General features: G+C 35.8%; 6 protein-coding genes and 1 long non-coding RNA gene across 11 annotated transcripts; 3 read left to right on the top strand and 4 right to left on the bottom strand.

Annotated features, from left to right (window-relative positions):
• The first annotated feature begins 207 nt into the window (after positions 1–207).
• LOC142554146 (putative E3 ubiquitin-protein ligase ARI2) lies at positions 208–5,362 on the top strand. 2 transcript variants are annotated; one of them, XM_075664808.1, is made up of 8 exons: positions 208–529; positions 785–817; positions 1,097–1,367; positions 1,647–2,127; positions 2,830–3,378; positions 3,453–3,619; positions 4,388–4,440; positions 4,743–5,362. In XM_075664808.1, exons 1-7 carry the CDS (start codon positions 380–382, stop codon positions 4,411–4,413), a joined length of 1,677 nt encoding a protein of 558 aa, XP_075520923.1. In that variant the 5' UTR covers positions 208–379; the 3' UTR covers positions 4,414–4,440; positions 4,743–5,362. The 2 variants fall into 2 exon arrangements, with proteins under 2 accessions (XP_075520923.1, XP_075520922.1); XM_075664807.1 differs by lacking the exon at positions 4,388–4,440.
• Positions 4,178–4,397, bottom strand: LOC142554147 (uncharacterized). Its single transcript, XR_012822107.1, has 2 exons — positions 4,259–4,397; positions 4,178–4,220 (listed from the first exon to the last, which is right to left on the bottom strand). It is a non-coding gene; the product is annotated as an uncharacterized LOC142554147 (long non-coding RNA).
• A 1,127-nt stretch (positions 5,363–6,489) lies between the features above and the next one.
• On the bottom strand, positions 6,490–7,510 carry LOC142552554 (protein VACUOLELESS GAMETOPHYTES-like). Its single transcript, XM_075662237.1, has 2 exons — positions 7,069–7,510; positions 6,490–6,937 (listed from the first exon to the last, which is right to left on the bottom strand). Exons 1-2 carry the CDS (start codon positions 7,473–7,475, stop codon positions 6,586–6,588), a joined length of 759 nt encoding a protein of 252 aa, XP_075518352.1. The 5' UTR covers positions 7,476–7,510; the 3' UTR covers positions 6,490–6,585.
• A 2,252-nt stretch (positions 7,511–9,762) lies between these two features.
• On the top strand, positions 9,763–12,697 carry LOC142554144 (uncharacterized). Of its 4 annotated transcripts, XM_075664805.1 has the most exons (3): positions 9,763–11,716; positions 12,123–12,145; positions 12,233–12,332. In XM_075664805.1, exon 1 carries the CDS (start codon positions 10,163–10,165, stop codon positions 11,624–11,626), a length of 1,464 nt encoding a protein of 487 aa, XP_075520920.1. In that variant the 5' UTR covers positions 9,763–10,162; the 3' UTR covers positions 11,627–11,716; positions 12,123–12,145; positions 12,233–12,332. The 4 variants fall into 4 exon arrangements, with proteins under 4 accessions (XP_075520920.1, XP_075520916.1, XP_075520918.1 ...); XM_075664801.1 differs by lacking the exons at positions 12,123–12,145; positions 12,233–12,332 and adding an exon at positions 12,571–12,697; XM_075664803.1 differs by lacking the exons at positions 12,123–12,145; positions 12,233–12,332 and adding an exon at positions 12,567–12,694.
• Positions 12,077–13,374, bottom strand: LOC142554145 (CASP-like protein 5C3). The gene is made up of 3 exons (XM_075664806.1): positions 13,112–13,374; positions 12,511–12,643; positions 12,077–12,429 (listed from the first exon to the last, which is right to left on the bottom strand). Exons 1-3 carry the CDS (start codon positions 13,240–13,242, stop codon positions 12,235–12,237), a joined length of 459 nt encoding a protein of 152 aa, XP_075520921.1. The 5' UTR covers positions 13,243–13,374; the 3' UTR covers positions 12,077–12,234.
• Positions 13,375–21,952: 8,578 nt separating this feature from the next.
• On the bottom strand, positions 21,953–22,201 carry LOC142552552 (mitochondrial import receptor subunit TOM6 homolog). The gene has a single exon (XM_075662236.1). It carries the CDS (start codon positions 22,124–22,126, stop codon positions 21,962–21,964), a length of 165 nt encoding a protein of 54 aa, XP_075518351.1. The 5' UTR covers positions 22,127–22,201; the 3' UTR covers positions 21,953–21,961.
• A 1,401-nt stretch (positions 22,202–23,602) lies between these two features.
• Positions 23,603–25,291, top strand: LOC142554143 (RING-H2 finger protein ATL65-like). Its single transcript, XM_075664800.1, has one exon. The coding sequence runs from the start codon at positions 23,862–23,864 to the stop codon at positions 25,014–25,016; it is 1,155 nt and encodes a 384-aa protein (XP_075520915.1). The 5' UTR covers positions 23,603–23,861; the 3' UTR covers positions 25,017–25,291.
• The last annotated feature ends 1,115 nt before the right edge of the window (positions 25,292–26,406 follow it).

Here is a 26,406-nt window from a genome sequence, read left to right as displayed (position 1 = left end):
TCTTAAGATATTTTTTTTCTTGATCCAAATCAAAAACATTTATCTATTTTAAGCATGATCATAACTCAAATATGATATACCTTAAAATGGAATGATGATAAAATGTCTTCCAAATTCAAACCTTCCAGCACACACAACCAGCAAACGACGCCGTAAAGACTACTCCACACTCATATATCTGCTTCTCACCCCTACGTCGTACGTACATACAACGAACCCCTTTGTAAATTTCGCCGCCGAAGTTCCCGGTGAATTCGTTCCGCAGCCGATCACGGTCCCGGGAATCTTAGGGATCATCCTTTGGGTAAAATTTGTGTGCGCGCTTGCTCCTATCTAGACGAGAGATATAAAAAAAATTGATTGATTGGAGTGTTGGATTATGGAGGAGGATTTTTGTATGAGCGGCGACAGCGAGGAGGAAGAGGAATCGGATTACTACTCTCCCGATCGAGACGAAGAATCTCTCTATGGACTTGAGAATGACGATACCCGTGCTCAGTGGAACCCTTCCAAAGCCTCTTCTTCCAAGGTGTATATTCAACGATTTTTATGTTTTTATAAATTCGTTGAGTTTTTTTGTCCCAGTCGGGGTAGTTCCAGTGGGCTGATTGCTGTTATTTGAACGGGCATATGTGTTTGCTGAGAAAATCTGGGTATTTCTATGATAAATTTTGATGATTTCGGGGTTTTGATGCGTACGTCATTTAATGCAATCGTTTTTTGTTACAATGCTGGTGTTTAGATTGTGTTTTCCATTCTGACGTTTTCTCGTGCCTTTTGAAAGGTTATTACAAAAGAGTCTCTGCTGGCTGCTCAGGTATGTTCAGCATGCATATTTGTTTTTCCACTGCTATACACTTGAAGTCAAGCTGACTTATACATCGGTTTCTAGTGTCGTGCTCATTAAGTTTTTTGATTTCAATTTTTACAGTCAAAGGCATTGATAATTTCCCACAAAATGGTGGCATGCTGGAAGTCTGATTTTGAAACATTACATGCCCATGCATTTGTTTTGGTTTATCGCCTTCATAGAAATTCAAAACCTAAAGAGCAAACTGATATGGGTTTTTTTATTTTGATTATGTGTTCTGTGCAGAGGGAAGATTTGAGAAGAGTAATGGACTTACTCTCAGTGAGAGAACACCATGCCAGAACCCTTCTTATTCATTACCGATGGGATGTTGAAAAATTGATTGCAGTTTATGTTGAAAAGGGGAAATCTTGCTTGTTTTCAGCAGCAGGTGTTACTTTGGTTGAACTTTCAGACCCTGAATCCTCATTTACTGTGATGTGCATTATATGTATGGATGATATACCTGCAAAAGATGTGACCAAAATGGACTGTGGTCATTCCTTTTGCAACAATTGTAAGCACTTTTACCTTTACTCTTCCGTTCTATAACATGCAATTTATCGTTGATATAACTGTGGTTGGTTCTGCCTTTCATCTGAATGTTGTCATAAGTTTGTAGAAATTGGCATTCTGGTTTATTTTATACTTTCCCATGCCTATTTAGAAGAAGTACATGTTTCAATCATGCACTTTTTCCTTTTTACAATTACAATTATTTTTATTTTTATTTATTCAGAGGTACCCGGTAGATATAATTACTCAACTTTTGGTTTGGTTATGGCAAAAATTTCAGGTTGGACGGAACATTTCGTTGTCAAAATAAACGAGGGGCAAAGCAAGCGCATCAGGTGTATGGCCCACAAATGTAATGCTATCTGTGATGAGGCTATTATTAGAAAATTGGTTAGCATAAGACACCCTGATTTGGCAGAGAAATTTGATCGATTTCTTCTAGAGTCATACATTGAAGACAACAAAATGGTTAAGTGGTGTCCCAGCGTGCCCCACTGTGGCAACGCAATACGGGTAGAAAATGATGAATATTGTGAGGTCGAATGTTCTTGTGGCTTACAGTTCTGTTTCAGTTGCTTATCTGAAACACATTCCCCCTGTTCCTGCTTGATGTGGGAGCTATGGACGAAGAAATGCCGAGATGAATCTGAGACAGTCAATTGGATGACTGTACACACAAAACCTTGTCCAAAATGTCACAAACCAGTTGAGAAGAATGGTGGTTGTAATCTAGTTGCTTGCATATGTGGGCAACCATTTTGGTGAGAGTCTTTTTTTCTGTTCAATTTTCTTATTTCTGATACGAGGTCATTAATTCATTGTATTTAATCGTCTTTATTTAATTGGGTTATGTGATCCTTATCTTGTATGCGTCTTAAACCAATATTTCCTTTTTTCTATTTATTTATTTTCCTTGTATCTTCCTTTTATGTTTAGTTCGGTATTGAACTTCTAGGTTTCTTTTAATTTCTTTTCTTCCTTGCATTTTTTAGGAGATCGACGACGATGTATTTCATATTTTTTGTTAATCAAATTTATTTAGTAGTGAGGAAGTGCGATGAAAATGCATGTTCTTGCTTCTTATTTATAATTCTGACAACATTGGGCCCTTCGAAATAAAAAAAATCATAATTCTCTACTCTACGACATTTTACATTCAAATTTATACTGTCCTTGATTTTTTTTTTAATATCTTCAAATGCACATCAACATTATTATCCTGCGATAAGAAAATTTATTTACCGTATATTTTTTTGCATCTCTCTTTTTATGCACTGATTTTAGTTTGCTGTTTTCAATACTATTCTTCAAGCCATGCCCAAAACTCTTAGCAGTTATATCACATGCAGTGCCATAAGAATGAATTGGATCGTTACCTTTTGATTTCTGTATTAGGCTTTCGTATTAAAGGCACTCAAATTTCATGGCTTAGTATGTTCTCACTGTTCTATTTCTTGCTGTAGTTGGCTGTGTGGTGGAGCTACTGGCCGAGACCATACTTGGTCCCGTATTGCTAATCACAGCTGTGGTCGCTATAAAGAAGATAGTGAGAAGAATGCTGAACGTGCTAAGCGAGATCTTTATAGATATATGCATTATCACAATCGTTATAAAGCTCATACAGACTCCTTTAAGCAGGAATCTCGCCTGAAGGAGACCATAAAGGAAAAGGTGTCGAGTTTGGAGGCAAGGGACTCAAACTTAAGAGATTTCACCTGGGTCACGAATGGGCTTTACCGACTATTCAGATCTAGACGAGCTCTTTCATATTCTTATCCATTTGCATTCTATATGTTTAGTGATGAGTTATTTAAGGATGAAATGACAAATGGCAAAAGGGAAATAAAACAGCATTTGTTCGAGGACCAGCAGCAACAACTAGAGTCAAATGTCGAAAAGCTATCCAAGTTTCTTGAGGAACCGTTTGACGAATATGCTGAGGAACAAGTGATGCAAATAAGGATGCAAGTCATCAATCTGTCTGTGATCACTGATAACCTCTGCAAAAAAATGTGAGACACATTATCCAGGGGGGCTTAAAATTTATTGGAAGATGGAAATTGTTTATGTTTTTATTCTTTTGCAGGTATGAATGTATTGAGAATGATTTACTGGGTTCACTTCAGTTTAGTATCCATACTATAGCACCATACCAGTCAAAAGGCATTGAGAAGGCGGAGGAGCTGTCAGTTGGATGGAGTTCCCAAGCACCGTACAATGATAAATGTCAAAAGGCAGACGATCAGTTTAATGGTAGAGTCATCCGAACTTATCTCTAACAATGATTTTATCAATATTGGGATAATACTCATTTACTTATGTGCTCTGTTGTGAATAATAAAAGATTTACTGATGTTGATCCTCTGTCAATGAATTTCTTATTGCTTGGGATCTCCAAGACATGACTTTCTCTCTGCTGCGTAGATCAATGCTATGGTCATGCTGCTATGTTAATATTTTATAACTATGTGAAAATTTCAAGGACATTGATCATTGTGGCCTGCTTAATTGAAACAGAATATGTGACACTGGCTGGCTAAAATTGTGGTAGTGTTGGTGTTGACAATGATAAATTGTAAAATGAACAACCTATGTGGAATTTTGAATGATCTAATAAATCTTTGTTCTTGCAACAAGCATTTCTCATGTTTAAATTGCTAATGATGTAAACAAAATTTTTGAATCTAATCTTAGTAGAAAAACAAGAAAAAATCATGCATTGGTGTAACATGTGGATCAGTAGTGGCCAAATTCAACTTTTTATCTATAGATTATAGTATTTTAGAATGACCAAATCTATTCACATTTAAAAAAAAAATTCAAGGATTTTAATGCTCTACTGATGCTACTAGTTCTAAATTTTATAATTGAACAAATTTTTGTGTTTTAGACGGGGGTTACATCATTTGAGGCAATTATGGGGAGTTCATGTTCATTTTCAGCATATATAGTTTCTGCCTTTTGTTATGTTTTTGGTTTGTGATGCAAGGCGATTTTGCATTAGACAAATTTGTCTTGCAGAGGGCTACTTACCGTGTGCTTTCTGAAGCCCTTCTAATGCTTATTCAACTCGTGTAAGTTCTAATTGTTATCTGTACATCTCCTATTCTCAACTGTCTGGTGGCTGGCACAGAGAAATTCTGGAGAATATCATTTAGTACGTACATATCTTTGTCCTCGTCGAGGAAGACTTGATTTAAGGTATCAATGTTGACTTCAAAATGTGAATCGAGAAATGGTAAATCCGAAGGTTGTGAATGACCCATATCTTTTGGCATGGCCTTGTAAAACTGTGTTTTTCATTTTTTGTGTATGTTTGTGGAGCAGACGGTGCTCCGCTGACGCTTTCAGATAACAGTTGCTGTTCATTTTGTAGGAGATGTTATAGATATATCCCAAGCATCAGCATCTGGGACTTCAGAGGAGAGTCCACAGGTATCACGGAAACGTCCTAGAAAAGGTAGTTCCACTGGCAGTCTCTTCGATCTCAACTTGCCTGCAGAGGTTCATCACCGAATTGATTCTTGAAGTAAAATGCCCTTTAAAAGCTACGAAGTTATGCCTTAAACTAACTCAGGAATGTCACTTAGGACTTCATGATTCTGTGCATTCTGTGGAGTAAAAAAGCCTTGGTTACGTCTAGCCCATATTTTCTACTGAACCGAAAATGACCTGTATGTATATTCCGTCAGTCGGACCCAAACTCTGGTGATTAGCCGTGTACATATCCCATATATTTATATATTTTATGCAGAAGTAGAAGGTGATGCAAAGGGGTGGGGAAATTTATGGGAGGATGGAATAATGGGATTCTATATGTTGATTCGAATATGGTAGTAGCCTAGCCTATCTGATCTCTTTTCTTGGTATGGCGTTATATATTTTATATCTATTAAGCAGAGTTGAATGTGTTTTTGATTTTTTGACATATAACATTTGCAAGCACTGTTTAATTTTGGTTCAAATATATTTGAAAGCACGTGATTTGATTTTCTACTGGTTGTTCAGCACTCACGCACACAGTAGAACCATATATTAGGTGTCATTTTTCTATAACGAACCTCCAAAATAATTTCGAAAAAGAACACAACAAAGCCTAATGTTACTTTCACTCCTAAATTTCGAAAGCTGTAGTTTCACAATGTTTCCATTGTAATCGGAAACTCACTTGTTTGTTCCAATAAATTATTATGTTACTTTATATTTTGAAAGAGTGCTCATTTGCTTTAAGATAAAGTAGAAAGTAGATGCCTTTCTTTTGAAATAGAAAATAAATATAGCAAATGTTACAAGGTAACTCTTTATCTAGTATTACAAGACACGCATTACAATTTTGGCAGACATTCTTAATGATTTCCCATTTTTGAGGACGAGTTTATTTTTACCCTACGATAGAAAAGGTAATGTGATAGTAGCCAAAAATTATGATTATATGGACTACTTTGTAGGTTTGTAAATGGATCAAGTAATCGTAGACGGGTATTCTAGCTAGCTCATAAACGGATCCAAATAGCTGGTGGAGATAAAACTTTGTGGGTTATCACCTGAAGCACAAAAAAAAATCGTCGGAGGCATGGGGTTTATTCGGTGTAGACACACTGACGCTCAAAGTCAGAAAAAAATTTAAAGATGTTATTTGAAAGCTACGTAGTTTAAGCATAAAATCATGAAAGTTTAAATAATGATAATCATTTCTTATTTATAGATTTTTTTTGGAATGTATAGCGAGTTTAGCTTTATAATTAAATTCGACCTCAATAATAAATTGAATAATTAAATTGAGTCATTACCATGAAAACTTGTATGCATTTATCTATTTAAAGCTATTTATTTATTAAATAAAATCTCACATAATATATTTCTAACATATCTCATTTCTTTGGCTCCAATATTACTCACAATTACTTAATTTTATTTGTTATCTAATGTACTGACTTTAATTTACTTATATTACTAAATATTAAAAATTTCAATTTTATATACAATTCAAACATATTTTAAAAAATATAATAATATTTATCTTTGTTTTTACGATGAATTATATTAAAATAGATTCAACTAAAAATAATTTAATACTTGGTAAAATTGATATTTAAATAATACGCATATAATTTATTTTTTCAAAAAAAATCACATAAATTATCTATAATGGAGAATATTCTTTTGATTAATAAACTATAGAAATATTTTATGAACGCATTTGAGACATAATCTTGGTTTCACTTGGACATCAAGGAGGCCACGACCCCAGCAATGAGGGTGGTGGGATCCCCTAACACGGCGGAGATAACGAACTGCAGAGCCAACGCTGCCACCTCGCAGCATTTCTCCGCCTTCCCTCTGCTCTTCTTCCTGTGATTATGAGTCTCCAATGTATCTTTCAGGCTCGGAATCCTCGTTTCCAGTTTCCCACAGCCTCCGGAGTATTTGGTCCCCCATGCGCCACCGCGGCACGCCCCGGTGTAGATCTCGTGCCAGCTATCTACCAGCATTTCTTTTACGCACGCAACATGGAGATTGTACTTCTTGCATGAAGATCTATAGCTCCAGCTCCTCCCCTTTCTCCCACACCTGCTCATACACATCTCCACTGATTCAGGTTTCTGGGGTCCGACTCGAATTTTAAAAGTTGAATGTCTCAAACAGTAGAGTGCGTTAGATTTTTCAAAACTATGGCAATTATATATATTCAAAACCTGTACCTGTGGCACGGTGAGGAGACTTTCCTATACAAATACAGCTTGATCTCACCGTCGTCGAGCACCATAGGAAGCTTAGCACAGCAGGGATGGAGATCGAACCCACAAGACTTGCAGTGGTACACGAACCCCGACAGGTCCTTCTCGCATGCGTTGCAGTAACGTGCCACCGTCCCCGGCGGGCGGGAGAGGAACTGGAACGAGCACTTGGTGTAGAAAGGGTGGGAAATGGAAGGAGAAAAGATGGCGCAGTGGGTGTGGAGGTCGAAGTTACATGCGGCCGCGGCGCACTTGTAACGAGAGCCGATGCCGACTTCGTTGCAGCCGTCGCACTTGAACGGCGACTCGCTGTACTCGAACTTCAGGTTGTGCTGCGGGTGGCTGAAGTGGGAGATTTCATTGTATCTCATGGTGATGGAAAATCGGAGAGTATAGGAATAGAATTTGTGGGGGTGGCATGCAAATTTATAATTATTTGATCTTTTTGCCCTTTTTTAAGGGACAAATACTATATTCCATGGTATCAAATATTTTTTTATATATATAATTTTTTATTTAAAAAAAGTTATTATAATGCAACATATATTTGACTTTTATTTTATTTTCACAACTTATAAATTCCTCTTATAAAATATATATAAGAATTTATAAATTATTTAAAATAAATTTAACCAAATATTCGATTTCATGAAAAATGGGAGATATGGTGTATGCTTTTATAATACATGATGGCTAAAAAATTGTTGGTTTGGAGTTTAATTGAAGATGAATATTGGATAACTATGGATAATAATGAAAATTAAGGTTGTTATTAGCTTGAAGTTGAAGCAATGTAGGATTTATACTTAGAATTGAAGAGATGGTTGTGTAGTTGTAAACAATTGTTCATCTTGAATTAATTAAAGTGGAGCATAAGGCACATTAGAATGAGAATTTTTCTCACTTTATATGATGTATTAAATTAAAATTACTCAAAGTTTAATTCCTATTATATGTATGGTTGATACACACCAAGAGTTCCTTGGGTTTGGATATAATGTGGGTTTTGATAAGAACTTCTTTGAAGAATACAAGAATATGACAACTTGAACCTTTGATATATGTGTGTGTATATATATATAATTTTTATATGTTGTCTACTCACCATGCCTATTTATGTGCCCACTGATATGTGACATTCATCTATTAAATGTGATGAAATATATCCAAATTGTATGTTGAAGTCTCACCTCATTGATGGACACAGAAGTGAGCACGGTAGATTAGCAGCATATCAAAACTATATATATATATATATATATATATATATATATATATATATATATATAAGTAAACAAAAATTATACATAAAATAGAGTATATTAAATATAAAAAAATATAAAATAGATTACAATAATATTTGTCTTTTCAATATAAAATCAATTTAGCATTTATCCAAATGGATATATGTCAAAATAATTATGGTAGAATATTTTGATTAGACCCCACATTTATTTTTTATGGATTAAATATCTTAAATTCTTAATGCTTTAGCGTCACATTATTGGAACTTATTCTTGACTAAGAGTAGGGAAGAAAAAAAAAGAATTTCTTTACATAGAAAATGAGCCTAGATTGATGACTCGATATATGTCAAAGCTAAACAATAGCAATTGAGCCCTAAGTAATATTCCACAATCACTTGAAATCGATCCCATAGTCAAAATTCAACAAATTTTAATAGAGTTTTGATCCTCTAGTTAATCAAAATTTGATTTTAGTGCAGTAAATGGACTATTTCTTTGCATTTTTAACATGAATTTTGTTAGAATATTGATGTGACGTCAAACGTACTTTGAAAAAAGATTATTATATTAGAGCACTCGCAATGGATGAGTGTTATAACACCTACCAACTCATCAAAGTGTCTGGCTACCAACTCATCAAAAGATTATTACATTAGAACATTCGTAATGGGGCTGCCCCACGTGTTTTCTGCACGCGCCAGACACTAAAAAAAAAAAATTTGAGAGGGGGCGTTGCTCTATAATGCCCACTCACAATGGAGATAAGTGTTAAATGGGCATTATTATGGGTGCTCTTAGAACCAAAAATTCTGACTCTACATACAACTTACCGAACCGATTATATAATTTTTCCTCGGAGCAAAAAAATTTAGAAATCTGCATTTTGGACTATCATTCAACTTTAACAACTCTGTCTTTCTAAACAAGATTGCCACGAACCTTACTCATATGGTCAAAAAATGTTAGCACAGAAGGCATCAAATAATTAATTAGATGAGTACGAAGAACACCAAGAAACCCCCTTTAGACAAATGACTTTCTACTTTGAGAAGAATAACCAACATGAGTACGATTCTTTAATCCATTTTTACACTACTCAATCATTTCTCTCTCTGTTCTTTAGTGCTTCATCGTTTTAAAATTCCCTTGTTCTAATTCTTTAGTAGCGATTGAATATATACTTTTGAAAATATTTAAAATATGCATTCGATTTAAAAAAAAATATATATGTATAATCTTCTTGATTTGGTGTCTGGAGTGACGTGACACCAGACACATCCGCGATTTCCGACCATACACTAATTACCTGTATCATTTTATGATGGATGGTTCTGAATTCAATTAAAAGTGAAATTAAAATAAACAATTTGAGCTTAAACTGATCCTTATTATTTCCGACCAGACACGAACGACTTCTATCCTTTTATGAATATTTAAGATTAAATTATGGTTCGGTCCATACGGGTTCGGTCTGGGTTCCCATTTTGATTTTGGAATCAAACCCGAATAAATGATTTTGATTTCTCGGTTCATTGGGGGATGATTTTCTACAATTTGGGCCCGCTTGAGTACTGTTACTTCGGTCTTGTTCTGTTAATTTTCTTGAGTACGAAGTCAAATCATAGTTCTCTGTTAGTTTGAACCCCTGAATGTGTAGAAGAACGTTGATATAAATTTGATTTGTAGAAGATATACGTACATACATGTTATTTAAGTGCAGTTGTTGGTAATATATTTTTGGTGTCAGCAGTGTGGTTCGTCTTCAGTGAAGAGGCAATCGATCTGTTTGATGATATTACTGAAAGGCATAAATGGCGTTCTTTGAAGCGGCTTCGTGTAAATTCGTCCCGTTTTCTTCACAATTTACCAAAAAGATCTCATCTTGTTCGTCAGGATCATTATCAAATTCTGAAGATATTGTGTTAGCTGCTATTTCGATCCTGAAACACCATCGCTCAAAATCCCGGTGGTCCAATCTCCGGTCTCTGCTAGGTGGGAAAAACTGCCGCCTCACGGCTGCTCAGTTCTCGGAAATAGTCCTCCAACTTCGGAACACTCCCCACCTTTCATTAGGGTTCTTTAATTTCACTCGCAATCACTCCCTCTGCTCCCACACTCTGTTTTCTTATTCTACTGTTATCCACATCCTTTCTCGCTCCCGGCTTAAATCCCAGGCTCAAGCTCTGATGAAATCGTCAATGATTGTGTTTTCTGAAGCTCATCACCAAGAATATTCAACCCCAGTTGCCCTTTTTGAGGCTCTGATAAAAACTTACAGAGTTTGCGATTCGGCGCCTTTTGTTTTCGATTTGTTAGTCAAGGCTTGTATAGATGCTAAGAAGATTGATGCAGCTATTGAGATCTATAAAATGCTGAGGTCCAAGAATTTGTTATTGAGAACTAGTACTTGTAATTCTTTGATTGAATTTGTCTCAAAAGGTCGAGGTTGTTTTCCGATGTACGATTTGTATAAGGATATTTTTGGTCTCGATGATGATGTGGGTGGAAAAGGGTGTAATGGGAAGAGTGTTGTACCGAATGCAGCCACATTTAATGTTGTTATGGTTGGATTTTACAGAGAAGGGCTGCTTGAGAAGGTGGTGGAGGTGTGGCAGGAAATGGAGAGTTGTGGTTGTGTGCCCAATGCGTATGGATATTCAATGTTAATGGCAGTGTATAGTGAAGATGGAAACATGGAGGATGCAATGAAGGTAAGGAAGGAGATGGAGAATAAATGCATAAAGTGTGATGCTGTGGTATACAATACAATTATTGGAGGATATTGTCGGCTTGGAGAGGTAGGGAAGGCTGAGGAAATATACAGGGAAATGGTGACAAATGGTACTGAGAGTACATGTACAACTTTTGAGCATCTTATAAATGGGTATTGTAAAACAGGAGATGTTGATTCTGCCATGTTGTTGTACAAGGATATGTGTAGGAAAGGTTTTATTCCAGAGAACTTAACTGTTAATGGAATTGTCAGAACGCTTTGTGACAAGTATAGAGTTTCTACAGCAATGACGTTTTTGAGGTTGCTAGGAAACAAACATGGAGTTGTTCTAGAGGATGAGAATTATGTGCGGTTGATAAGGGCAACTTGTCAGGCGGGAATGATGGATGAGGCTTTGAGGCTTCAGGCAGAGATGGCTGTGAAAGGGTTCGAACCTGATTCAGAGATATATGGTGCATTCATTGATGGGTATATGAAAATAGGAAATGACACGATGGCCTGTAAGCTGAGAAATGAAATGCTCGGGCAGCAAACGTCATAGGAGAAGTTGCCAGTAGTAGCAACTTTTTATTGGTGTTGCTATAACAGTAAAACAAAAAAAGGAGCAAGTTTGAGCTAAATGTATTTTTAGGTACAAATTTCATATCACAAGCATATTATATGAAGTTCATTCTCGAGCTTCAATAGCCATTGAGATGCTAGAATCGTAGCTTACACCTTTTCATTGTGTCATTTTGACATGTTCTTTAGTTATTAATAAAAAAATGACATATATGTGTATATATATATATATGAAACTCTCAGTTGTGCTCATTTTATTTACATGCTACTTTTGATTGTACCGATTCCACTAATATTAGTGTTTTCACGGGGTGCAAAGTCTAGAATCCCTTGCTCATCTTCTTTACCTGAAGCTGAGGATGATTTAATCTTTGCTACATCTGCTGTAAAAAGCCTTTTGTACGGCTATGGAATACTCATTTTTATTTGCTTTTCTGCCCTCTTGTTGCTTCCTCATATACGTTTCTCTACTTTAGGCAGCCAAGGGAAAATTAATCAGGTGATGATGGTTCCTCAGAAATATATAGGACAATTTTGATTAATAGCTCTTGTGAATACTCATTTTAACATGATTGAACAAAATGAGGATCACAACGAGGGGAGTAACCAAAGATTGGACAGACATGAAATTAGCGAAAGAATCCACGAGAAGAAAGCTGTTGCAGAAGAAATTTGGTATCTTGTGCATAGCCTTGGAGGACAAAACGAGGCACCAGCTTTGAGTAAAAGATCAACTATGCTGGCTGTTGAACTTGCTGCCGCTAACACAAGCATTGATAAAACCTATGAATGTGGATTAACTTTGTTACTCAAAACAACTAAAATATCTTATTCTTGCATCAAACTTAGAGGTTAAGGAATTACCAAGTCGCCGAGAATGATGACTAACAATACTCTTGACTGTTGTATTGGGCACTTAGCCAGGATTGAATATCCATCCAGTAGCGCCAAAGTAAAGCTCCATGGTATGGCCAAGCCCATGACAATTACCAAGAAGCTGCAAGATGAGAACGGGACAATGGAAAAGTATGTTACTAATCACTGAAGCATCTTATGCAGCATATAGAAGGCCTCTGGCCTTTACCATTCAGTTTAACAGAGGTAATAAAACCACTTCCCCAACGACCTACTAAAATTTTGATTTGTTCTATTTTGATGTATGCATAAAACATGATGACTTCAAGGCTTTCATGCATTTCATTATGATTTTTTCATACCTCAAAAAGCTTTGTTTCTTTTATATTGAATGATCAACGCAAGTTTATGATATATTATTCATCATGGGGCCAGAATTAACTGCAACTATAATTGCTGTTGTGTGCCAAAATGCAGTTCAATGTTGAAATACAGGACGTGTTGATGGATTTTGTCCCGCAGTAGCACTATGAATAAATAACAGAAATTTACCTTCGATTATTACTTACTGCATGTATCATAATCTTAGATGGGATGTCAGAGAATTTACCAGAAGGCTGTAAAGCTATAAAACCCAACTCCTAAAGACATGAAGAGAAGAGACGACAAAGATAAGATTGTCTGGCCAATTCTCAAAGCTAGGCTAACACAGGTTCCGATCGACCCTTGAACATATTTCATTGGTATATGTACCGATAACTCGAAATTTACTTATCAAACTCTTGTTCAAACTAATCATGGAAGTTTTGAAAGAATTTTTGTAGATTTTTCCACCCTTTTTATCTCTTTATCATGATTTGAGATCAGTTGGAGCTTCAATGATGTATCTTTGTAAGGGTGAGGCTCTAATGAGAAAAATGGCTTATGGTGGATGCTTAAGCATGAAGAAAGGAAGTTAATTCGACAAAGAAAAATTGTGGTATAAACGAAAGATTTGTGGCAGAATGTTGGGATCACTTTATAGAGGTGTATGTTAGTATATATTACATTGACATTTGGATTTGTCTACTGAGTTTCCAAGAGGGATGAATTTCTTGTTCAAGAAATTTGTTGATTGCACATGTTTTGTAGCATATGGAAGTTATTTTAGATTTGATGAATGAGTACTTGTCCACATTGCTACATAGTTGTCATTGCTTTTTTCTTTTCTGTGCAAATGTTTCTGTCAAAGTGCAAAGATGGCACCATTTTAACATATTGCCTCTCTCACTCTGTCGACAAATGACTAACTCTATTATCTTGCATGCACGTTTATTAGTAAGGGTGGACGTTTGGTTGGATTGGGTTTTTCAAATTCCGATAGTTCGGATCGGGTACCCATCGAACCCGATAGCAAATCCGGCTTCCCGATCCCTATCCGACATTTTTGGGTACCCACCATTATGGCCCTCTTCATTCTGTGGTATTTTTCCCCGAAATCCTCCACTTATTTTTTTTTTACAAACCAAATATTGGTTGTTTTAATACTTCAACTAGTTCACCATGTTAATTTCTAAAGAAACATAATTAGAAGTTGAGGAATAATTGAGATGAAAGTCAATACAAATTACATGCGTCGACCATGCATGTCGTGAATAGGTCAGTCGAACCCGCACCATTGTCATCCCTAGGAGAAATTGAATTTAAACCATGACCAATAACTTGCCATTTCTTGCGCAAATAAATCGAGAATAAATAGTTGCTTAGAAATTTTATGTTTAAAAAATTGATTTTTCTTTCTTTACTCTTTAATTGGACATCAATGATTGCAATGAGGTGGAGATAGAGGGGTAGAGGAGATGGAGCTTTCAAAAAGATTGATTTGAATTTTAAAACTAAACGTGTATACACACGTTCATTTTTTGAAAAATCAAAAAATGGAATGATGGATTCGGTGAACACTTGCTATGAAAAATATAGTTTCCCAATAGATTGACATTATTAATGTTATTATTGCCTCGAGTTATCCATTAAAAAATATCAACGTAACAAACCCCATCCATTAAAAAAACAAAGGAAAAAAATTACTTAGTATTTTAACTTTGATTTTAGTGCATTAATTTTAATTTTTTTACTTTTAATCATATTTTGTCGAAGTGTTATGTGACGAAAATTGTTGACCGAGCGAATTGGTTACCTTTTAACCCCACATCTTATCAATTTTTTCTTTCGCAAATTATGAAGCTATGTATAGCTCTCATATACATGCACAAACAATATTCATCACTCTGATCTAAATTAAAACTTGCTTCGCTCAAATTTCAGCAATAAACATTAATGGATGCCCCCATTATTATTTTCTTGTGTCTCTAATCTTAGCATAGTCCTTCTTCACTGGTCGAGCCTCGCGCACCTATTACGATTTTAACCATCAGCCATATTGTCGCCTCTTTCGCTTCAGGAACAACTCACACTCCCAACACCGTTTCAGGGTGAACCCTTTCTCTGTTGCTGTTGTGCCTCCGCCGCCATAAATAACATGCAACTCGCCTTCTTTCTCACTGCCCTTGAGTTGTTATGGTATATTGGCGCTTTGTTGTGGCTTAATTTGATTCGCGAGATTTACGTGGAAAACAACTAAAATTTTTCGGGTAAAAATCACGGGCAAGATGAAAAGAATTTCACTATACGGTGTACAAACACTCACTGTATTTCCAAATAGAACACACACTCTCTTAATACAGGAGAACAAACACCTCACAAATATTATAGAACTAAGCACTCAAATGCTATAGGATGAGAGAAAACTCGAAGAATAGATGATTTCAGAATGAGGGGGGCTCTATTTATAGAACCCCTTGTCCGTGTGAAGACGCGTATAAAACGCGTCGTCTGAAAATTCCTCGTCAAATATGCCAACCCACGTTTTATAAACGTTTTTGTCACCAACCCTAATAAATATATTCTGCCCACTTTCTTTGACAAATCACTTGCCGACATTTCTCCCGCTTGGAGATTGATTGATACCACGTGTTTGCTGGTCTCAAGTCCTTTATATCAAATTCCCTAGCCAACTGTGACTTCAATCCTTGGATCTGATCTTTGTTTGGGCCTGCTACCAATATGTCGTCCACATACAACAGCAAAATGATATAATCATCACCAAACCTCTTGAAATATGTACAAGGGTCTGCACTCAGTTTGTGGTATCCAAGGCTCATATATAGAAATCAAATCTCTTGTACCAACATCTCGGCGCCTGTTTGAAACCGAACAAATATTTGTTCAACCTGCAAACCAAGTTCTCTTTGCTTTTTTGCGCAAAACTTTCTGGCTAAAGCATATTGATTTCTTCTTCAAGATCTTCATGAAGAAATTTCGTTTTCACATCTGGCTATTCTAGATGTAGGTCAAACACCGCACATAATGCCAGAACTACTCTGACTGTTGTAAGCCGAACCATGGGAGAAAATATCTCATTGAAGTCAATATCTTCTTTCTGAGCATACTCTTTTAATCCATATTGCCTCCTTGCAAGCTTGAGTAGATGTCATGTATTCTGCTTCTGTTGTAGATAACGCCACAATTGTCCGCAGTTTTGAAACCCAGCTTACAGCTCCCCTTGTAAGTGTAAACACATAACCAGTAGTAAATTTCCCCTTATCAGGATCACCTGCATAATCTGAATCGACATAGCCCCTGAGTGTAAAATCTGATCCTTTGTAACATAATGCAGCATTTTAGGTACCTTTAATGTATCTAAGGATCCTCTTGACAGTGATCCAATGCTCTCGTCCAGGATTTGCCATATACCGACTAACTGCTCCCACTGCTTGAGCAATGTTCTGGTCTTGTGCAGATCATAGCGAACATCAAACTTCCCACTGCTGATGCATATGATACTCGAGACATCTTCATCATCTCTGCTTCACTGCTAGGGCACATCTCGGAGGATGACTTGAAGTTAACAGGAAGAGGGGTCGATATTGGCTTGCTATCTTGCATGTTGAAGCGTTACAAGACTTTTTTCAAATAATTTTTCTGCGAAAGCCAAATCTTTATGTTACTTCTATCTCGGTAAACTTGCATCCCTAGAATCTTGTTGGACAGAACAAGAGCTATGTTGAGGACTGCGGGACTAGACAAGTCATTTTGGGCAGAAGCAGTCAAAACTGCTTGTTATATTATCAATCATTCTCCTTCAGTGGCGATTGATCTAAAGACTCTGATGGAGATGTGAACTGGGAAGCCGACAGATTATTCTCATTTACATACATTTGGAAGTCATGTGTACGTTCTGTACAATGAGCAAGAAAGATCAAAGTTGGATTCGAAATTCAGAAAATGTATCTTCTTGGGTTATGCTGATGGAGTAAAGGGGTTTCCTTTGTGGATCCTACTGTTCACAAGCTTGTCATCAGCAGAGATGTTATCTTCGAGGAAGATAAAGTAAATGGATACAAAGGCACACTGAATTCAGAAACTAATATATTTCAATTGGAAAATATGACGAACGAAGATCAAAATTCTTGCGAAGCAGTACCAGAGTACGAATAACAAGAACATGCTAAGTCTGAGGTTTCCAATGTGAGACAGTCAACACGAGACAGAAGACCACCAGGTTGGCTTTCAGATTATGTCACTGAATGCAATATTGCATATTGTCTATGATCAGAGGATGATGAGTCATCGAGTTTCCACGATGCTACTCAAAGTTCGGATGTATCATTGTGGATGATATCAATGCAAGAAGAGTTGGAGGCATTAGACAGAAATAAAACTTGAGATCTTGTTACACTACCACGACGGAGGAAAGCCATTGGAAACAGATGAGTCTATAAGATCAAGCGTGATGACAATAACTATGTGGAGCGGTATCGTGCTAGATTAGTTGTATCAGATCCTTGGTTTAAAATTTCTTAAAATTCTGAGTATGCTCTGTGGTTGCAGCGTAAACTAATCTTCCACATCAGAAAAGATTTTTTGAGATTTTTTTATTAAGACGGGATTATTTTGTCTAGTCTACTAAATTGTTGAAAAGATGTGTGAAGATGTGTTTGATTATCAATCAAATCTTCAAGTGAGAGAAATGTTGGGAAGTGATTTGTCAAAGAAATTGGGCGGACTATATTTATTATGGTTGGTGGCAAAACGTTTATAAAACGTGGGTTGACATATTTGACGACAAATTTTCAGACGACGCGTTTTATACGTGTCTTCACACGGACAAGGGGTTTTATAAATATAGCTCCTCCTCATTCTGAAATTATTCCTTCTTCGAGTTTTCTCTCATCCTATAGCATTTGAGTGCTTAGTTCTATAATATTTGTGAGGTGTTTGTTCTCCTGTATTAAGAGAATATATGTTCTCTATAGAAACACAGTGAGTGGTTGTACACCGTAAAATATTATAGTGAAATTCTTTTCATCTTGCCCGCGGTTTTTACCCTAATAATTTTAGGGGTTTTTTACGTAAATCTCGGTGTCCAATTTATTCTTTATTTTCATATTTATTATCTTAAATTACTGTACGCGGGACCAACACCAACACCGATTCAGGGTGAACCCTTTCTCTGTTGCTGTTGTGCCTCCGCCGCCATATATAACCTGCAACTCGCCTTCTTTCTCACTGCCCTTTTGTTATGGTGTATTGGCGCTTTTTTATTTGATTCTCGAGATTAATAATGTTGTCACTGCATTTCAGGGTCTTCTTGTTTCCTGGTTCTGTTGCTGTTACTTTCCTTCCTTGGTTCTGTTGTTACGTTCTTTTTTTTTTTATGTATTATATCGCTGTTCGAATAATTATTATCACCATAAGTTCAAATCATTGTGTTAGAGAAAATTTGTTGAGGTTTTCATCACATTTTTTGTCGATTAACTTTTCTCATTTTGGTTTTAGTTTATTAATTTGTCAAATTTTGATCTTAATGTGTTAACTTTTAGAGTAGATCTCTTGTGAGACGATATCACGGATCTTTATTGGTGAGACGAGTCAATCATACTCATATTTACCGTAAAAATCAATACTTTTAACATAAAAAATAATATTTTTTTAGATATGACCCAAATAGAATATTCGTCTCACAAAATTGATCCGTGAGATCGTCTCACATGAGTTTTTGTGTAACTTTTAATTTCTTGTTATTTGGTCCAATTGTTGATATGACATTTTCTGGAACGTCAGCAATTGTCGACGTCATGTCAGCTTTTTTTGACGTCACATCAGCATTTTTTTGTGTCGTGTCAGTAACTTTACGAATTAGAATTAAAAACAAAAATTATCAAAGTTATTGCACCAAAATCGAACTTTGAATACTTAATAAATCAAAACTCAAAATAAAATAAATTAAGGAACCAAAAAAAAATATTTTCCCTTTGAAATATTGCAAAAATTTGCGTGCAGCAGTGGGTCCATGCTTGCTAGGAACCGTCGCATTTCCAACAATAACATAGCCACCTGCATATCGCGTGAACGCCGCAGTGTCCATACCCGCACGAAATCAAAAATAATAGGTAATCTTAGAATTAGTACACCACAACAAACGGATGCCCGTAGCTACGGTTTATGTAGCAAACGTGCTTGATAAAATTCATATTCAATTATCATGTATTTATCATCTACATATTGTACATCATGTATTATCTCATGCTTCGAACCAAATAGTGCCTAGTAATAAAATAATTCAACTTTCAAGAGACACAAATGATTAAAAAAGGAGCTAGACATTTTTTCATGGGGTGAAATAAATTTTCCAGAATAATTAATCGTTACAAAATTAACAATATAAATATTGTGTTTAACATTTACTCACTAAATATTAATGATCGTAATTACATTTACTATATTGATAAAATATAATACGAAAATTGGGAAGTATTTTTAATATTGACACAATTACCGATAAGTAGGGATGTAAATGAATCAAACCGTTCGTGAGCTATTCGAAGCTCGATTCGATAAAAACTCGTTTAATGAGTTCGTTAAGATAAACGAACCAAGTTCAAGCTCTACAATATTCGGCTCGTTAGCTCGTGAACATGTTCGTTAGTAAATTCATAAATAATATCTTAGATGAAAAATAATAATTTTGATATTTAATTTATTGATTTAACACATTAATTATGAAGTATATAAAAAAATCTATTAAATTTATTTATTATAATAAATTGACAAATTTTAATAAGAATATTATATTTTTTTCTAAATGTATAATTTATCTTTTAATGAATTTAATGAATATTTAAATATACAATTCATATTTATTGAGCTCGTTTAGGTTCGATAAAAGCTTGAATAAGCTCGTGAGCCATGAATATATTTGTTAAAAAAAACTCGAGCTCGGCTCGATTATAAACAAGCCAAGCTCAAACATTCAAGAGTTTGGCTCGGCTCGACTCAATTACATCCCTACCGATAAGTTTATAACTATGACGAGAAGTTGAGTACAACAAAAAAAAAGCCTAAATATAGATAAATAGTGGTGCTATGATTACGTAGTAATTTTTTTGTGATTTTTTCTTGCAGTATTGATTGCTAAGAAATTTGTCGTGCAATAAGTATTAGAAACTTTTTACATTCTAGTTCCTTTCAATTCTAAGATAAATTAATTTAGATCAATAGTTTTAGAATTTTTTAAATTTTGCAATATTATTATTTTTTAAACAATTTTCTTATAAATGTATTAATAAACACAATTTTCTTAATGCAAATTCTTGTTTAAATAAGAGGTTGGCCAGAATTTAGAACCTCCCATTCGAATAAGAAATTTTCAAATATTCACAAGCAACAATTTTCCACATTCTTTTTTTGTGGATTGAAATATACTAAATCGTCACTTCACATTAAACTGTATATATTTCCAAAATTCCAGGCATTTTTTTTTATTTCAGAGAAAACAGATAAAAATTGCAGCGAATTTTTATTTCAAAGACAGCCAATATTCCACTAGAATGAAAATGTCGTGCAAAATGGTAATGACTCTAATGAGGTCCATAAACCTACAGAAACATCACTAAAATCCTGAAAACTTGAAAATAAAATCGAACTGCAATTCTATATCTAAAATACCTGCTGAGCTATCTCGTTGCCGTAGGGTTCGAAAGCTAAGGGATTTTGGAAAACGCAAGGAAACTACTACTCACAACTCTTGGATCCCTGTTCCAGCGTGCTCATTCACATCAAATGCATGAAGACTAGACAAGATGGTAAAAATCAGTAAACTCGGTGGTTACGAGGAATCCGGAACCTAATATAAAATCTTGCTATGTTTATTTCATCAAACAAAGTAGTACAGAAAAATATTAGATACCTACACGCTACACCGATCTGGAAAATAGGATAAATGGGTCAGGTTCAATGCTTAATAAGTTCCCATTTCGCAATAATATCTTCTTCTTTTTTTTGGTTTTTGACAAGAGAATGGGAAAAAAACAAAAAAAAATCAAACACTAGGTAATGAAATACTTTTCCATTAAAATTGTGTTTACTCATTCTTTTCCCGCTTACCCTCACTTTCCAGCATTTTCCATGAAACTAACAAGGCCTTTAAAATGACTTGGGTCAACATTTACCTTAGCGGTCGAGAAATGGAATGTCCTAACTTGACAAGATTTTTGCGACACAGGGGTGGGGGTGGGGTTTAAGATTTTCACGAATTCGCTACAGCTCACACATGATTTCATATTTACTGAGGTTCATGCCATCTTACGTGCACAATAACTTACAAGCAAACTGATCCATTTAATAATGTATTGACAAGAAATTGTAGGTTATAAACCTCGATACACAGCACACTGTAAAAGTATAGCTCGCACTCGGAGGAAGACACAATATTCATGGGGAGACCGGGGCAAAACTTGATTCTTCATTAAAATTAGGCATAAAATTTTAATTTTTTGTATACAGTCAATACAGTGTTTTAATGTGTCTTCGGGGTAATGACTGATGAAGTTTGTACATCAGCAAATGGAGCCTACGCTAGTCGCCTTACGTTAACAAAAGTTTAGTACCATCACCAACAAAATAGAAGCTCATACGTGAATGAATTGATGTATCCACTACTTTTCAAGTAATCTGTAAAATTTAGGTGCAAATAATAGAGAAATTTTGTCTCCGTAAACTATCAAATTTCTCGATTAAAGTTCATCATCGTTGCACCTCTGAAAGTAATCGATCTATACATACTTTTAGCTGTTCAAAGTGTCACTAGATCAGTTTACTTTTCAGTTGCAATAGCACACGTGTAGCTCATACTTTCAATTAACACCAGACAAGTTTAAATCTAAGGTTTTGAAGATCGAAGGCAACTAAATCGCCGAAAAACAAAAACAATATATGAACCAAAACATAGATATTTCGAATCCTACTTCAGTACAGTAGACACTAAATTCGGATCTCAGCCAGTATTCATCAAAAGAACAATAAAATTCTGCGTAATTTAACAAAAAAAATCTATCGCATTAACTTAGGTACCTCGGAAAAGCTAGAGTTCGAGCGTCAGTTCTTCCTTCTGATCGGAGAAGTAGTGTAGAACGTAAGGAGTGACGCGAATGAGGGCGACCCAAACCCCGAACATCGCCACGTGGCTCTTCAGCTGCTTCATCGCCGCCGCCTTGTCCGGCTTTCGTATGAACAATCCCGGAAACATTTTCGCCGCTCCGATTGATTGATATGTGTGGCTGGTGTTGACCGATGTAAATCCCTACGCCCTCGTTTTTTTTTTTTTTAGTGCGCTGTACATAAAGGCCCATTACTTGATATTGGGCGTCGGCCCATTACTTGATATTGGGTCTTGGCCCATATGGATTGTGAATATCTTTTCAGAAAGGGAACACACAAGTATTTTGAGCTACTTTTATTTCGTATGAGTAGTGGTTGGGTTAAAAATAATTAATTAATTAGTCATAAATAAATTTTTTACCAATTAAAAATTGGGTTGACTCTGACTTTCTTAATTGGAGTAATTTTTTATTTTAAATATATATGAAATAAATTGTAAATTTTTAATAACGAAGTGGTCATGTCAACCAATTAAAGATAGTTTATTATAAATCTATAGTCATATTTTTAATTAAATGTATAGTAACATATATTTAGACTAGATTTTCTCTTTTATCCCTTAGGTCAACCCTTTCCCATAGTAAAGAGACTCAAAACGAAATCATAATGGTCTTACTCTTCCTATGCAACAACAGCATCCAATAGGTTGGTTTTGGTTTGGTTGATGCTGTTTACATGAGTACTGTATTCATCCACTCAACAAATGATACCTATGTTGACTGATGTATCATGGTCACTCATTCAATCACGATGTATAAATGAATGAGTGATCATGATTTATCCATTGAGTACATGTATCATATGTTAAATGAGTAAAGTAACACATTATTCATGTGAGTAGCATGAACGAAACCGTACCCAGCCAAATTTTCCAGTGCCAAGATAGCGTAAAACCACCACCTTTTTTCTTGCTTTAACTAATATTTTTCTGGAACAAAAAGTAATTTCGCGCATTTAGTGCAAAAAATATTATATCCCTATAAAATCATAAATCTGATAGATTAAGTTTTGTAGAAAGATTGCAGAGAACAGCTAGTTTATTTCAGACACATAATGGGTAACATACGTGCTTTTAGGGATGCAAACGAGTTATAGATACCATGCTTACTTGTTAGAGCTTGCTCAAACATTGTTTTGTTCCCGTTTGAGATTATCGAACTTAAAAGCATAGCTCTCAAGTATATTTGACGACACATGTTTTCTAACTCAAAGAACTCGTTTCTTACAAGAACTTAATTAATGCAAGTGCCCCCTTGGCTTTTGATACGTCCATGCATTGAAGTCTCAGCTCGTCACCCTTCCAAAATCGGACCAGTACTTCTCAGAACGGAATACTGAGGGTGGCCGGAAACTAGGTCTCCTCCGATTTGTGATAGAAGGTTGACAACCCTCAAAAAAATCAAATTCAAATCCTGACTTCAAATAGAGTTATGTTGCACCACGAGTATTTAATTATATAAACTTAAGAAGAAAATAAAATGTATAATTTGTCACCACTTTACACATATTCTCTATCAAATCAGTCATCAAATGTTTTGATGAAAAATTGTATAAATAAATAAATAAACAAAGCATGATTGGTATAAACATATATTATAAATTTATATAAATTATAATAAAAACAGATTGAAATAAATATTAATTAATAAAATAAAAAATAATTATAAAAATATAGAGATCGTAGAAACAAGTGTGGTGGTGGCATTCAATTCAGCAAAATGACGTGTCGAAGGCCAACCAAACCCAAAACTTTCTACTGAAAACAAAATCACTCAGTCGACAACCGCAGCTAGCGCAGCTTCCACATTCAGAATACCTCCGCCATGCTCCGCCACCGTATAGCACCCGCGCCGTCACCCCACCACCACCACTCCGCCTTCGATCGACGTCCACAGCGTCCCGAACCGCCGCCTTCGAGTATCTCTCCTAAAGAATCATCCTCCCCGCCGTCCTCAAAACTGCCGGTTGACTTCAGTCCGCCGCTGATTGCCATGGTCGTCATCATCGCGACGGCATTCTTCATTATAACATACTCTCGCCTCCTCTCCCGCCACTTCCTCCACAACTACCGCCGCTACAGGCGCTGGCGCCGCCATCGCCGGCGGTACGTCCCGTCATCTTCCGCCGGAGATATCGAGTCGCAGCCTTACTCCTTCGACCCCACGGACGCCTTCCATGTCCTCTCGCCTTACGGACTCGACGAAGCGATCATCAAAACCATTCCTCTCTCCGCTTACATGCGCAAAAGCGGATTCCACGATTGCGCGGTGTGCTTGATTGAGTTCGACGAGAACGATTACGTTCGCACACTTCCCATTTGCTCGCATGCCTTCCACGTCGACTGTATAGACATATGGCTCCGCTCGCATGCGAATTGCCCCCTCTGCCGCGCAGGAATACTCCGTCAGGAGTCTCCGTTTACGCCATTAATGGCAGCTAGGATTAGACCGAGCTTAGACGACCTGATACTCGAGAGCACAATGCTCGAACCGCTAACCGAAACCGCAATCGAAACAGAAGCTGCAATGATGGAAGAAATCACGCAGGAACCTTCTCCTCTGCGGAGCAATCATCAATCCGAAGACAGGCTCAACCGCCGCGACTTCTTGCTCAAACGATCATACTCATTCGGCTTCGAAAGAAACCTGGGATCCGAAAGATTAATCCTAGAGCCAGTAACAGCCTCCCCCTGGCGATACCGGCGAGGCTTCTGGAGCAAGCGTCCTTCCCCCTTCACCTCACTCGCAAAACCTAGGGTTTTCTCGTTCCGCTACTACAGAGGCATGAAATCCCCATTCTTCCGCCGGCGAAGCATCGGCGGATTATTCCCCCCATCCGAGTCCAGCGTCCGGCTGGGATCCTCGCGTCGGAGCAAGTCCTTCGCGAGCCCGATGTTCATGAGATCCTCCTCCCCGAGCCGGCTGAGGAGCGGCGATCCCGAGGCTCTGCTCTCGCCGGAGAGGCTGAGCAGACGGTGAGGATGGGGACACGTGGACGGCTGGCAATCAATGATGGCGTCTGAAGCTTCGGATGGAGGAGCATTAAATGGAGCGAGGCGCATTAAAAGATTTAGCGAGTGGTTGTCTTGTAGAATTTGTGTAAGTAATGTATTTATCCTATTTTTTTTGGACGGTCGAGATGAGATAAAGGAACGGTTGAGATGAGATTATAATTAATGCAAAGAGCTGGCTGGGTTTTATTTTACTGTCACGCTATCTTTGCAGAGGAATTTAATGAAACTGGCACGAGCTTTGGTGACCGTAATTTGATCCAAGCTATTTTTAAATTTGAATTTAATTAGCGAAAATTATATTTTGATATTAATTTAATTAAAATAAAATATTTTGGTGTTTTTTAAATCAACCAACATATTATATAATTTTATTAAAATATTTTTTTATGTTATGGCTCTTTAAAAATATATTAATTAAATCCGACACAACGAGTTGGCTATTTAATATGAAATGAATTCTCACAACCCCCCACCAACTAGGGTTGCAAGTGGGTGCTTTTCATATTTTCATTTGATTTAATTAAATTATATTGTAATTATATCAAGTCGTATATTAATCTTTTTGTTTATACGATAACTCACGTGAAATGGTTTTATGTATCAATTTTATGAGATTAATATTTTATTTGGATCTTTAATGAAAAAATTTTATTTTTATGATAAAAACATTAATTTTTATTGTAAATCGACTCTTTTCGTGAATAAAAATCAGTGAAACTGTCTCACAAGATATCTACTTATTTGTTTAAAAATTACAATAAATAATATTTTTAAATGTATTCATCTATAATGGTTAATTTAAAATAAATTCTAATAAGTGTAACATGTTTTTAAGTAATAACTTGCATTTTTTCAAACATATTAATGAAAGATAATAAATAATTAATTATTACAACTGGTCATATGAGTTTTTTAAAAAAACTAAAAATGATAGACCGATTGAGATAATTATTATGTTACAATAGCTCGATTATTGAAATATTGAACATTGATAAATCAAATCGAGTTTAGTTTTCAAATCAAACAAAAGACATTCAAAATAATCTTTCATAGAATCCAATTAAAAATTTTGGTAAATTATTTGAAATATATACAAGTTAAATGTGTAAAAAAATGTTTTTGGTTGAAACATTTTTATCAAACATTTGATATACAATATTTTAATATTTGAAAAACACATAAAAAGTTTCAATATTGTATCTTAAAAACAATAGAAAGTAAATAAATGCAATAAATAAATAGACACGAATTAGTTTATAGATGTTAGGAGATTAACAACTTCTATGTCATCCATTGTTCCCCGCGGAAAGGATCCATTGGAAAACGTTGATTTATACAGCTTCTCGTACAAACTT

This window comes from Primulina tabacum, chromosome 8 (genome assembly GCF_025594145.1).
Source record: "Primulina tabacum isolate GXHZ01 chromosome 8, ASM2559414v2, whole genome shotgun sequence".
NCBI classification, from domain to species: Eukaryota; Viridiplantae; Streptophyta; class Magnoliopsida; order Lamiales; family Gesneriaceae; genus Primulina; species Primulina tabacum.
The sequence above is the reverse complement of the archived record's forward strand: the minus strand, read 5'-3'. Positions and strand labels throughout refer to the sequence as shown.